Source organism: Neolamprologus brichardi, chromosome 7, assembly GCF_056152115.1.
Source record: "Neolamprologus brichardi isolate AB-2024 chromosome 7, ASM5615211v1, whole genome shotgun sequence".
NCBI classification, from domain to species: Eukaryota; Metazoa; Chordata; class Actinopteri; order Cichliformes; family Cichlidae; genus Neolamprologus; species Neolamprologus brichardi.
In genome coordinates this window covers 24,364,567-24,378,658 of record NC_142110.1, presented here as the reverse complement: position 1 = coordinate 24,378,658, position 14,092 = coordinate 24,364,567, and the positions used below count along the sequence as shown (strand labels likewise).

General features: G+C 41.9%; 1 protein-coding gene across 1 annotated transcript in view; it reads right to left on the bottom strand.

The window, feature by feature from the left end:
* Nucleotides 1-14,092, bottom strand: part of cftr (CF transmembrane conductance regulator) — a 41,557-nt gene that overhangs the window by 25,241 nt on the left and 2,224 nt on the right. Inside the window, exons 3-9 of the mRNA XM_087843345.1 lie at nt 12,825-12,942; nt 9,771-9,986; nt 9,117-9,206; nt 4,588-4,751; nt 3,210-3,335; nt 2,672-2,918; nt 2,386-2,478 (exon numbers count right to left, since the gene is read on the bottom strand). Of these exons, the coding sequence (XP_087699471.1) occupies nt 2,386-2,478; nt 2,672-2,918; nt 3,210-3,335; nt 4,588-4,751; nt 9,117-9,206; nt 9,771-9,986; nt 12,825-12,942 (1,054 nt within the window). The remainder of the gene's footprint in view (nt 1-2,385; nt 2,479-2,671; nt 2,919-3,209; nt 3,336-4,587; nt 4,752-9,116; nt 9,207-9,770; nt 9,987-12,824; nt 12,943-14,092) is intronic.

Genomic DNA, 14,092 nt, shown 5'->3' with positions numbered 1-14,092 from the left:
GACTCCCATGATGCATTGAGTTTTTCCTTTTCAGTCACCTTTTTCACTCACTATGTGTTAATAGACCTCTCTGCATTGAATCGCACTTGTTATTAAGCTCTGTCTCTCTTCCACAGCATGTCTTCTATCCTGTTTTCCTTCTCTCACCCCAACCGGTCGCAGCAGATGGCTCCGCCCCTCCCTGAGCCTGGTTCTGCCGGAGGTTTCTTCCTGTTAAAAGGGAGTTTTTCCTTCCCACTGTCGCCAAAGTTGCTCATAGGGCCTCATTTGATTGTTGGGTTTTTCTCTGTATGTATTATTGTAGGGTCTGCCTTACAATATAAACCACATTGAGGCGATTGTTGTTTTGATTTGGTGCTGTATAAATAACATTGAATTGAATTACTGTGAGGAATTTGATTCTCCAAGGACAGAAGAAGACTCCCAGGGTCTCACAATGGCCTTATATCACCTCATCTGTCTCTACATCTGTAAGGATTAATGGGAGACGCCTCTCACTGCTAGAAGAGGGGAACTCTGCTCAACTGACTGGCTTAATCATTGACCTCTGTGACATTTTATGGGTCACCGTACCTCTAATGCCAGTTTGCGCTCTGGTTATATAGGTTTGTCTGTGTGATTCTCATTCTAATGAGGTGATGTGCACCCTGCCAGCAGTAAAGAAAGGCAACACCCATTCCATTCAACTGCGAATGGCACATTCCAGGAAGAGGTGAAAGCCGGGGGAGAATCTGATTTGATCTCATCAAGAGTTCAGAGTTGTGTTTCCAGCAAAGTTTCCAGTATAGTGACAACACCTGGATAATTAATTAGGCAAAGTGACATGGGAAAAAAACCCAGCTCGATGTTCTTTTTCTCACGGTATTGCATGGTCAATGAATCACACCTGTTAGATTAAGTTTACTGTCTGAGCTTATAGATAAGATTATACTGCTGTCTCCCAGCGATGGTGAGGAATTAACTATTACACCTGGAATTACTGTAGGGGCTGTCAAAATTTGACTTCTTCAAACATGCGATTGTCCCGATCTTGTATTAACGCACAGATAAGAGTCAATGTATTACAGCTTGACTGATGATGTTTGGGACTAGTAGTGACTGTTGACATTTGAGTCAGATAATGATATATTTAGATTTACCCACCTCCTTCTAAACACACACACACAGAGCAATACATCACAAAAAGCAGAATACTGGACATTTGTACCGTATGAGTTAAACATATCAATTACATTTTATTTCTAAGCCAACTAAAAATCAGATCTTTGATGTTTCTGTCCAAAACTTCTTTATACTTATCATCTTACTTATACATTCAGCTCAACCAGCCTCCCAGAGCCAGTTTCTGCCAAAGATCTCTGTTAAAAAGGAATTCTTCTTCTTTACTGTAACCAGCTGCTTTGCTCCCTAATTAAACTCAATGCATTACCCTTGCAATTAGAAAATGACTGTATATTGCTTTTGTGGGATGTGGGTTGATTTGGGTTTGGTTTGCAGCCAAGAGACCGGAACCCTCTTCTGTATACCGAAGTGTTGCAGAGTCAAATGTCAGAACAGTAGACCAGTCCAGGTAAAGCTCTGCGAAAACTGGGCCATGCAACAGCACAATGGTTCCAAGCATAGCAGTAAATCTACAAAGGAATAGCTGAAACTCAAGGTGCCGCAATGACCCAAAATCCAGACCTCAGTCCGATGCCTGAAATGTTATGCCTAGGCCAGAGTCCAAAATCTCAATGAACTGTGGCAATATTGTAAAAGAGGGTAGGCCAAAATTTCCCCAGAATGATATAAACGGACCCATATAGACATATATTTTAGTACTTGGAGCTATTGTCGTTAACAGGACAATTTGGCAAACAGCAAACTGGTTTTTGCCCATTTTGTTTTTGATCTTCTTTTATTCCACCTTCTTTTTAAGGGTAAAGAATAACTGGTTTGTTGAACAGGAGTTTAACATGGCTTCACTCAACTCAAATACCCTCCACAGTCACCACACCTCAGTGCAACAGAGCTGTGATCAAATCATGGATGTGCAACCAATAAATCTGCAAAAACTGTGTGATGCTATCATGGACCAAAATCTCAGAGGAATGTTTTAAGAACTTTGTTGAATCTATGGCATATAAAAGTAAGGATGTTTTGAAGGGGAATCCAACTCTGTAAACATAATGGTGAAATGGCAGGTGAGCGCATGTCATAATATACAATTTATTTATATAACATGATGACAATGATGCCATAATCCAGATACTCCTGATTGTGTGTATTATGTGATCATTTTACGGTTAAATGTCTCACATCAGACATGTGTGTTGATTCTGCCTTTGCAGTAAGTAGCAGAAGCATTCACTTTCTTTTAGGCTCAACAAATGGACGTAAACAAACCTCATCCCAGGATGCGGACACATTGACCAACTCCAGTTCTGAGGTGGTGAGGTTATACTCCAGTCCACTGTATTCTTCCTTCATCAGGAAATCCTGAAGAGAAAAAAAATACACTTAAATTATAAAATGCATTTAACTTATACAGAGTTTTTCTGTTATAGGCTTATAAAAACTGAAAAAGACTGGATTCATTATGCTGATGATTGTTAGCAAAGTTATAACAAGTGTAGGATCATTAAAAGCATTTGGATGACAAGCATCTATCTCACCACATCTCTCAACCTACCTCAATCTTGTGGAGTAGTGTCATTGTGTCGTACCACATCTGGAGGGAACCTGGAAACTGACGGGTCAGTGTCATTCTTAACACCATGAAGTAGGAGGCTGTGGTGAAAATTCGACGCAGGATGATGCCTTTACTGAGTGCATATGGTATAATCGCTGAGAGGATAACAAAGATGGCAGAGAAGAAGTATGACGCGCTGTAGAAGTAACGGAGAGATCCAATCTTTCTCGTCAGTGTCATCTCATCCCTGCGGAGGAAAGTGAAAATGGAAGAAAGAACAAAGGGTTTTTCATCAAAAAAGGGAACTATACACAAAAATATATGTTCTAACCTAACTAACACATTAGATTACTAACAGTAGGATGCTCGAATTACTTTAGCAAATTTCATTATGGTAAAAAAAACCAACAACTGACAAAGTGTTACAGTTAGCTTCAAATGGCACAATTTAACCTTGTTTTCTCAATAATAAAAAAGCTGTAGTGAGAGTCATTCTCTGTGTGTGACAGGATGTGTTTTATATGTGGTGGTGTCTTACTGCCTGATGTTCTTGATGATATTTTCCATCACTTCCTCCCAACCGTACGCCTTCACAGAGTGAATGTTCTCTATAATCTCTGTGGTGAGAGCTAGGCGGCGGCTAGTCATAGGTGCTCTGTTCGCCCTGTTCAAAGGAGAAAGTTTTACCGGAACACCAAAACAATTTTATAGCAAGGAGCATCAGAGGATCCACCTATGCATGCATGAACATTCTCAAGTTTCTGTTTATATATGGACCTGTGCCATTTTTGTTGTTTCTGGGCTGTGTTAGTGTTCACATTTGGAAAACTACTGAGATTATAAAAGTTTTATTCACTGCTAACCAGCTATAAACAGCTACTCAATTCTCATTTCCCTCATTCTCCCTACTGGCAGTCTCCCTAGGCAGGCTACCGTTATGGCTTTAAGAGAATATCCAACTCCACTGTCTTGGACCACAACTAGTGAGGGTAGTTCTTGTTCTGGGAACCAAAGCGAGCTGGAGAGCCACTCAAACCAGAACATTCAGCAACTGAAGAACTGATTCATGCATTGCTATTTTGAGCTTACCAAGTCTGTGGAACATAACACAGACTACAGTCACCAGCTACAGTCCAAGTTGATGGAGTTGAAGTTCATTTGTAGGATGAGACTCTTTAAAGCGGGAGCTGATTAAGATTCCATCTATCCAATTTGTTCCACTTACTAAATTCAGGGTGGCTGGAGTGAGAGGCAGGGTATAACTTGGACTGTAGGAGGAAGCCCCACTACATGGGAGAGAACCCACACAGACGTGGGGCGGAAATGCCAGATTTTACCCCAGGACCTTTTTATCTTAAGCTGTCAGGCAACAATGCTACCCACAGCACCACTGTGTTGCCCACTGATTAATATTACTGCAGTACTTGTTACAAACTACCAGAGATAAAATATCTGGAGAGTAGAGTGGCTGAAGTTCAGGAGGTAGAGCAGGTCATCTATTAATCGAAGGGATGCTAGTCTGATCCTCGGCTTGGGCAAGATACCAACCCCACGCTGCTCTCTGATGCAGCCATCAGAGTATACATGTGTGCTAATGTTAGACAGATAGCACTTAGGTAGAGCAAATGCTAATGTGAATGAGGCAAGTTATGTAAAGTGCTTTGAGTACTCAGAGTAGAAAAGCACTATATAAGAACCAGTCCATTTACCATAAATTGAACTGTGACTTGTTCAAGAAAGCTAGCATGCCTGCTTTTGTGGCACACAGCTCTACTGCTACAAAGTGAAACTAATATTTTTAATATTTAGAGAGAAAAACACACATAGCAAGACAGAAGACACAAACACAAGTGTATATTGATATGTAATAGTGTAGATGTCCAATACTAAAAGTGTGTCTGGTTGTGCTATACTACCGATGAGGTGCCATCTTGGTGGAGAGCCAGGCCTGGACGATGCCCATCAGAGTCAGTGCTGCAAGGCCACAGAAGCCGTTCACCTCAATCAGCTCCCAGACCAGACCCACACACAATATGCACTGCAGAGGGGTGATCCATATAAAATGTGCCAGACCCAAACTCTGTACACACAAAGTACACAGAAATTAAATTAGTGTACATGTAAGATGACAATGTGACGATACAAAAGGGCTATTTTACAATTGATCAGTGCGCGCGCGCGCGCGCGCGTGTGTGTGTGTGTGTGTTTACCAGACAATCATTGCTTTAAAAAAATGGTATCTGACAGGTTAACTGAGGGCTATAACTAGGATCAACATAATGGGTGGCTGTAGCTCAGGTGGCAGAGCAGGTCAGCCACTAATCAGAAGGTCGGTGGTTCGATGCCTCCTGGCTGCATGCCAAATATCTTTGGGCAAGATACTAACCCCTACTGGTGGTGGTCAGAGGGCCCGGTGGCGCCAGTGTCCGGCAGCCTCGCCTCTGTCAGTGCGTCCCAGAGCAGCTGTGGCTACAATGTAGCTTGCTGTCACGTGTGTGTGAATGGGTGAATGACTGAATCTAGTGTAAAGCGCTTTGGGGTCCTTAAGGACTGAGTAAAGCGCTGCAGGCAGGCCATAATAACAGAAAGCTAGCAAAAACAGAAACAGTGTTTTTGTATATCTTGGTACAAAGAGGAAAGTTGACCACACTACGGGACAATAAAGCATATCGCTTAATGTTATGAAATAGTATTTGAGAAAGAAGTCCAATGAAAATTACATAAATAAAGGTTCAATCAGTACACATGCACAATCAATATTACATTGTGATATATATTCTTATAGATGGTTCCCTGGAAAGACTTTATTACACATTATTAAAATGTTAATAATTTATGACTGAATTGAATCCAAGCTGACTGAAGGAGTGAATACACAGTTCTCAATAAACACTGTGGATATGGAATAACTAGTCAATTTTCATAAGTGACTTTGCCAACTTCAGACACCTTCATATTGAAAATACTCAGGGTGGTTTTAGTGAAGGAGCTTCCTAGATACTGTGTGCAGGAGGCAACACAAATGAAGGCACTGGAATACTGGCAGTGTAATTCACGCATCAGTGCAATCCAAAATCACACAGGGAACTGGTAGGTTCAAGACCACCTGATGTCCGATCCTTCTGATGGGACCGGATTCTCACATGTAAGGCAAGTCCTAAAAACATTGAATCCATCTAATCTATTAATTTCAGCTCTCACTTTAGCTGGGTCCCTTTCATCCACTCAGCTGCAACTTTCCTCTTGTTATTCCACACTCATGTAAGAACTACTACACAAGGTACCACTGTACCACCTTTACACAAGCCACATTTGAGCCAGGTGATAATTGTTCCAACGCAGGTTGCATAGTGTTTCCACATTCAACACCTAAGTGAGAGCCAAGACAAACATGCATACATAATCACGAGTTTCCAACACTGATGCGCAGGTAATACTTGCTTATGTACTAACACTACATTGTATATAGTAATGCACTGTTCTTTTGTCCTCTGTATGGATAACACAGTTAGTGTTGCCTAATAAAACACATTCACTGAAGTCAGTGACGATGTGAATTCTTGTTCCCCTTATCCTGGCAGAGACAACTCCTCCCATCTCCTTCTGAATAGAAAACTACTGTATTATTTCTATGAATAATCTCACATTTCATTCACTTTTCAACAGAGTTGTATTAACTTAAAATTTTCATGCCCCACTGCTTTCTAGCGCATTTTTTTTATTTGTGTGAGGATGTATTAATTAAAACACTATCTTCTTCTTTCAGGTCCTCCCTTCAGAGAACACCACAGCAGATCATCTGCCTCCTGCCTCCATCTCACCCTATCGCTCTTCTGTCAACCCTCTGCATGTTCTCCTTCACTACATCCATGAAGCTTCTCTAAGGTATTCCTCCTTTTCACCAGCCAGGCTGCTCCATTATGAGCATTCTTTGTCAAATATATCCACCATCCCTCATCTGCACATGTCCAAAAAATCTCAACCCTGCCTAACTCTAACTTTGTCTCCAACATGCTTAACCTGAGCTGTCCCTCTGATATAATCACTTACCTGTTACCTGGTCATCCTGGTCTCTCCCAGTGATAATCCAGTTTTGCCTCCTGTTATTTTGTTTTGTTTTGTTAGTGCTATCCTCTCCAAACCATACATCATAGCAGGTCTCACTACCATCTTGTAAACCTTACCTTTCACTCTTGCTGCTATCCTGGTATCACACATCACCCTTGACACTCATCTCCATCTACTCCACCCTCCCTGCACCCTCTTCTTCATCTCTCTTGTGCAATGTTCACTGTTTTAGATGGCTGACCCCAGGTATTTAAAGTCATATACCTTCGCTACCTCTGCTCCTTACAGCTTCACAGTTTCACCTGTCTTCTTGTCATTCACACACATGTATTCTGTCTTGCTTCAACTGAATTCCATTCCTCTTCTCTCTAGAGCATACCTTCACCTCTCCAGGCTCTTTTCCACCTGTTCCCTACTCTCACTACAGATAACAATGTCAACTGCAAACATCATAATCCATAGACACTCAGTTGTGACTTCATCTGTCATCTCGCCACCACCTCTGAAGCAAGAAGGGGATCCGGCATGATTACAAATATAATCCTACCTCCACTTTGAACCTATCTGTAACTCCTACCGCACATCTCATCACTATCACAATTTTAGCACCAACTTCACAAACCTTTCTGCCTCTCTGGTCTTCCTCATGCAGGACCACAGCCCCTCCTTTTTTGGCACCCTACCATATGCTTTCTCTAAATCTACAAAGACACGGTGCACCTCTTTCTCCAATCATCAAGACTCTCAAAGCAAACACCCCTGTAATCTATCTTTAACAGCTCTTTCTCTTATCTTCATTATATGTCTTATCAGCCTTATCTCTCTATAGTTGTTACAGCTCAACACATAACCCTTGTTCTTCAGTACCAGTACATCCAATTCCTTAGGCATCCTCTCATTCCAAGATTGTGTTAAACAGTCCAATGCCGTCTCTAATGGAGACCACCTCCACAGGCATGTCATCTGAACCTTTTCACTCATGTCTTTACAGTTTTACATTTCACCCTCACTAATCATCTGCACTTCCTGAATCACTAACTGTCCTCCATCTGTCTTTCTCTCTCATTTTCTTTATTCATCAGCTTCTCACAGTGCTCCTTCCATCTACTCAGCACACTTTCTTCACTTGTTAGTACATTTATATTTCTATTCTTAATCATTCTATCCTGCTGCACATCCTCAATCACTGTCGATCACTCCCATCTTTCACTTTTTGCTGTATGCCAAGCCCCCCAGTACTCCTGACTACTTTCTTCATCTCCCTAACTATCCCACTTTTTTCTTTGCTAGTATCTTCCTTTGAATAATTTCCTGCACTTTCTTATTCTAGACACCAAAGACCCTTTTGGCAGTTTCTCCCAGCACTACAGCTGTACACTTCTTTCTACATTTCACTTCTTCACTTTCTTCTTTCTTCATTTCGCCATGTAATTCTTGCCGGTGCCTCTCTCTTTTCAATTTCCAAAGTCATTGTACAGCAGGGGTGTCCAACTCCAGTCCTCAATAGCTACTGTCCTGCAGCTTTTAGATGCATCCTTGTTCCCGACACACCTGAATCAAATGGATGGCTTGTTATCAGGCCTTTGCCAAACTTGATACCATGTTGAAGAGGTAATCCAATCATTTGATTCAGCTGTGTTGGAGTAGGGTTGCATGTGAAAGCTGCAGGACAGTAGCTCTTGAGGACTGGAGTTGGACACCCCTGTTCTACAGACTACCATCACCTTTCAGTCCACTTTCTTTTTTGGATTACACCTTCTACATCGAATATAGTCCACCTATTTGTTACCCTACCCTCGTCCTTGAAGTACATGTTCACTTGTTCCCTCAGGACCTTCTTGCTGTGAGGCAACAATGCTAACCACTGCGGCACAATCTTCGCAGGAGTTCTTCCTTCCATTTCACATCTTATCTACACCATAGCAGAACATTTTGAATCCACCTCCATTCCTCCTGCCTTTGCTTCCCTTCCACCTGGTCTCCTGCATACCTTCCAGTTACAGTGCATGTTTAGAGTCCCTACTCTCACCTCCACACTTCTACCTTTCCTTCTCTTTTGCTGTCTCCTAACACAGCTTCATTAATTCCTCCTCCTTTGTCTTCAGCCAATAGTAGCACAGTTTCCACTAGCAACCTATTTGTTATCAGCATCGGAGGCAGTTGTTGTAAACCCGTGACCCAGCTGATCTGGTAAATTTTTCTGAAATGTGTGGGTTTTTTTATATTGTTGTTTTCCAACCTAAAGCCCTGTGTATTATTTCTTAAGAAAGTCAATAATAATGATAATAATAGAATTTCGAAACAAAGTACAACTTCTGGCTGATTCTGACGAACAATCAGCTTTTGCCCTTGAAAAAAAAGGTCCAAGGTTTCTCACCTCATCCAGCTTGTTGAGATTTGCAGACATCAGACTAACAAGCTGACCAGTGCTGATCTTATCCAAGACTCTGCTGGACAGCTTCAGGGTCTGAAAATGTCAAAGGTCAGAGGTCAGCTGGAACACAAAAAGAGAAAGCGAGTAAAAGGTGGAAGTCTGTGACACACGGCCATGCTTTGACACCCGGCTGACATGCCCCTCACAGCAACCTGTGGACAGTCAAGTAAGTGCCTCTCCGGGAAAGCTCAGTCATACATGACAAACAAGGTGGAAGCGTTTAGCTGATTTGGAGAAGCTGGTCTTCAAAATATTACTAGGAAAACATAAAATCTAAGAAATGCAAAGGCCTTATCGGATGGGTTGCTTTGTTCTGATAGCAAATTGTTACAGCAGTGACTAAAAGTAACAAGCATTCAATTCAGGTGTTATCAGCAGCTCAGTGCTACTGGCTGCAAGGAAGAATTTACACTTGCACTATACAACACTTCAGGAACAAACATTATACGTTTTACTCTAGTTGCAAATGAAAAATGCATTGAAATTTTTGAAATCTTAATATCATTGTTCAAGGTTAAAAATACAGTTTAGAAATAGTTAAAAAGTTTATAAAGGTTGGAAAATAGTTTCTAATCATAGATAATGTTCTTCCCTTACCTTCTTGTAAATAAGGCTAAAAAGTGCGATGCGGATCTGCATGCCAAGGTGATGCAGGCCAAAGATGGCAGGCTGCAACAGAAGGAAGCGGGCAGTGAAGAGGAGGCAAAGGCCCAGGGACAGGTAGAGTCCCTGACTTCTCTCTGGAGCATGGAACGGGTCAAAGGAAGCAATGATGCGACCTGAAATCTGAGGTTGCACCGTCTTGGAAGCCTCCTGCACAAAAACCATGGGACAATAAAGAGAAAACAATAACACCTCCTCGTGGCAAAGCAAATATATTTGGCACAATAGTGCATTGAGCTCATGATTCTTGCTAAAGCTGCTGGAGAGGACAGTAAATGATGAAAATGAATAACCAATGGTTTTGTAGTTGTAGTTAGTTCATCCCTAGAGAATCAGCTTTCCTCGTGCCCTTGGAAGATTGTTAAGTATATTTTAACACCCCTGTTACAGGCATGGTAAGTTTATGAGCCATATACTCCTAAGTACATTTTAATAATGAGGACTTCTTTGTTTTTCTGGTATGAATGTGGGAATAAATAAATGCAAATACAAAGAAAAATTGATCAGTTTCAGTATCAACTGCTATTTCAAATATGGGTATTTTAGGCAAGTGCATATTCCAATAATTTTTAATGTTGAGAACATGACATAAAGTAAAAAACAAACAAACAAACACTAAAACTAAAAGAAAATGTCACCTTAGGAAAAAAAGAAAATACGGTTACATAATAACAAATTCACGTCTGGATCTGGAATCAGCCAGGATCATCAGCCAAGATTCCAAGCATATCCAGATAAACATTTTTCTGCCAAAAATCTAATAGCCTTAAACGACCAGAAAACTATGCTGGCTTCCACTTCAATGTGTTTTCGGAGCCTCTCTGTTTACCTAGTGTCTCCTCAAAATCCACCAGGCATTCTTGCCATCTTGACAACCAGCAACAACTGCACTAACTTACACAATGGCTGCTGTCTGGAGCTTCCCATAAGCCTGGGACAGTGAGCTGGTTTGTGACACCATGGTGTGACATGCTTGTGATGTTTGTGCGTCATTGCACAATAGCTTTATTGGGGTGTGCCAGCAGGACACCATAGTTAACAGGTACCCCACACACATGCAGGTACAGCATTAACGAACTGCTACATAATTACTGCTAGGCATGCAGTCGAGCCAGGTCGAGCATGCAGTAGGTGTAACACAATTTAGCAACATTTACTTGCTATTTTCACATGGGTGTAATTAAACAGGATGGATAAAGACTGTTTAATGTTCAGTCTAACTGGGTTGCATTCTCACACACAACTCTACTTGGTCATATAGAGAAATGGTTATTTATGTCCTGACTTAAAGACTCTAGCTGAGCGTTATAGTCATCACCATATTGGTGCTTTGAAAGCACAATCAATGGGTGGATGTGACCAAGGGGCAATGTGTGCTCATATGGCAATGTTAGTTCTTGCTTTATCGTCCTTTGTGACTCTACGTGCGGCTATAACTGAATTTCATATGGTACTCAATAGCACTTGAAACTAGTGATTGAGACCACAAAATTATCAGGAAAGAGTTAACTGAAGTCAAAAATCAAATGAGCACTAGGGGCTCTTTTTCCATCTACTTAATTATAATCTGATGTCTTTCATAACTAATGTAGCTGCCCCCTCCTCGTCCTACCATAATGATGTTCGACTGAGCTGTGTAACAATAATTATTTTTGCATTTGAACATGAAATTTTGAAGTCAAAGTTTAAAGAATTAATTTTGTTCATGTTAATGGGTACATTTGCTAAAAAGACAGGTTAATAACACCTTCTAACCTCCAGCCTTTATCATATTTAAAAACTCAGAAAGACAGGTGAAGGTTTTACATCCCAATCCATCCATCCATCTTCTTCCGCTTTATCCAGGGTTGCGGGGGCAGCAGCCTAAGCAGAGAAGCCCAAACCTCCCTCTCCCCAGCCACCTCCTCTAGCTTATCCGGGGGAACACCAAGGCATTCCCAGGCCACCTGAGAGATATAATCTCTCCAGCATGTCCTGGGTCTGCAACCAGTCCGGGGCCTCCTACCAGTGGGACATGCCAGGAACACCTCACTCAGGAGGTGTCAGGGGTTGCTGAGTGGAGGCGAGGAAGAAGGAACCCAAACGCAGGACTCGCAGGTAGGTGAAGCCTGGTGATTTATTATCGATGGAGTGAACAAACAGAACAGAGGTAGGAAATGGCTGGCTGGCTGGACGACTGACTGAATGACTGAAGGACTGACTGAAAGACTGAATGGCTGGCTGACTGAACGAAGGCGGAAACGACAACATAACATCAATGACACGACAAAGAACTGGTGAAACCGAGGAACTTAAATACACAGGTTGAATGATGACAATGATTGGAAACAGGTGAGTGCAGAGCTGAACATAATCTGACTAATGACACGAGAGACAAGCTGACACGGGGAAAAAACAGGAAGTGAAAACATTGATGTGGCAAAACTGAAAACACTGGGTCACCGACCCAGGAACCCTGACAGGAGGCGCCCAGGAGGCATCCTTGTCAGATGCCCGAACCACCTCGACTGGCTCCTTTCAATGTGGAGGAGCAACGGCTCTACTCTGAGCCCCTCCCGGATGGTCAAACTTCTCACCCTATCTCTAAGGGAGAGGCCAGCCACCCTTCAGAGGAAGCTCACTTCCTCCTCTTGTATCCGCAATCTCGTTCTTTCGGTCACTACCCACAGCTCGTGGCCATAGGTGAGGGTAGGGACGTAGATCGACTGGTAAATTGAGAGCTTCGCTTTTACGCTCAGCTCTCTCTTCCCAATCCGTGCTTTCAAATATTCTTTTAGAAACCAGAGATCATGTGACCAGGACTTTATTTGCTTTCTGCAGTAAGTGTTTAAAAAAAATCTAAATTTGAATCTCCTTTATGTACAAGATAAAACCAACATGATCAAGTTATAATAATGATGGGTTTGAATCTGCAAGCAGGACTGAGCATCACAATTCCCAGTTAGAGATGCTGGATGTGCTTCCTGCAGGACAGACTGAAATACTCACCCCAAGGTAGAGGAGGACACCAAAGCAGGCAAAAGGCCAAAAGAAGCAGCGGGCCAGTGCTCTCAGCAGCTTTGGCTTTCTCTTGGCTGTGGCTGACACCACCTCCCTGTCCCATTCTCTGTAGGGAGGAAAGAGTTATATTGTAACACAGTTAAAATGCAGTGAAGAAGGCAGAATGGGAGAAACACACAACACCAGACAAATGCCAGAAGGGTTTGGCTCTGGCTCTTCTATCTGTCTGCTACTACTTTGGCTGTGTACCAGCTTTTCTGAGTTTAATGGTCTGTTCCACAACTTCAGCTGGTGATTAATTCACAGAATAAAAACCTGTTGCCATTTATTTATGAATATAATTTTTGTGAATGAATTTTGTACCTTTTAGATGTTGGGAATTTGAGTCTAGTTTTCTAGGACTTTCTACAAGTATTGTTAGGAATTACTTAGTGTAACTTTGTTATAACTCTATTAATTTCCCACAACTGTCTTGGCAGGCAAGTACAGCTTTAGAGAGTAGCTGCATTGTTCTGTGAGGGGAAATTTATAACTGCGGTGATGTGGCCAACCAGCAGCAGTAAGTGATGGAAGAAATTGAGAAGAGAAAAGACGGGCAAAGAAGTAGAAGTACAAGGGGGGGGGGGGGCAATTGAGGAAGAAAGTGATTACAAAAAACATAAGGGGATTGAAGATTTACCTTTCATATTGAATTAGTCTCAATTTGTACAGGCAGAGATCCTTGCATTTTCAATTTTAGTGAGTCATGCAAAATGTCTAGGTGGCCATGTGTTACCTATTGACTGCCAAGCAGAGATATACAACTCAGGGCCACAAACAGGAAAACTGTGGGGGTGGGGGTGGAAGGGATGGGGATATCCCAGCTATCATAAGGTGAAATTCACCGTACACCCTGTACAGATCACCAGTCTATCACAGGATTAACCTGTAATATTCCTGCAGGCATAGGGAGCATGTGCAAACTCTGCAGATACAGTAGTGAATCAAAAGTGCTAACCACTGTACTGTTGTGTACAGACAATATGGATAAGATAGACGTGACAAGATTTTGAAACTGAAAGCTTCCTAGCTTCTGTTTGTTGTCTGCTTGCAGTCTGAGTACTACTGAATAATCAAGGTTCTGCAGGCTTTGGTTTCATGTAGGTAAATGCTCCATATGGAGTGTAAAAGAAGAGCTTCATTTGCCACAATGCATTCTTAAAATCAAAATCTAAAATTTTACTAGCTTGTTTCTAATGTATACATATATACCAAAC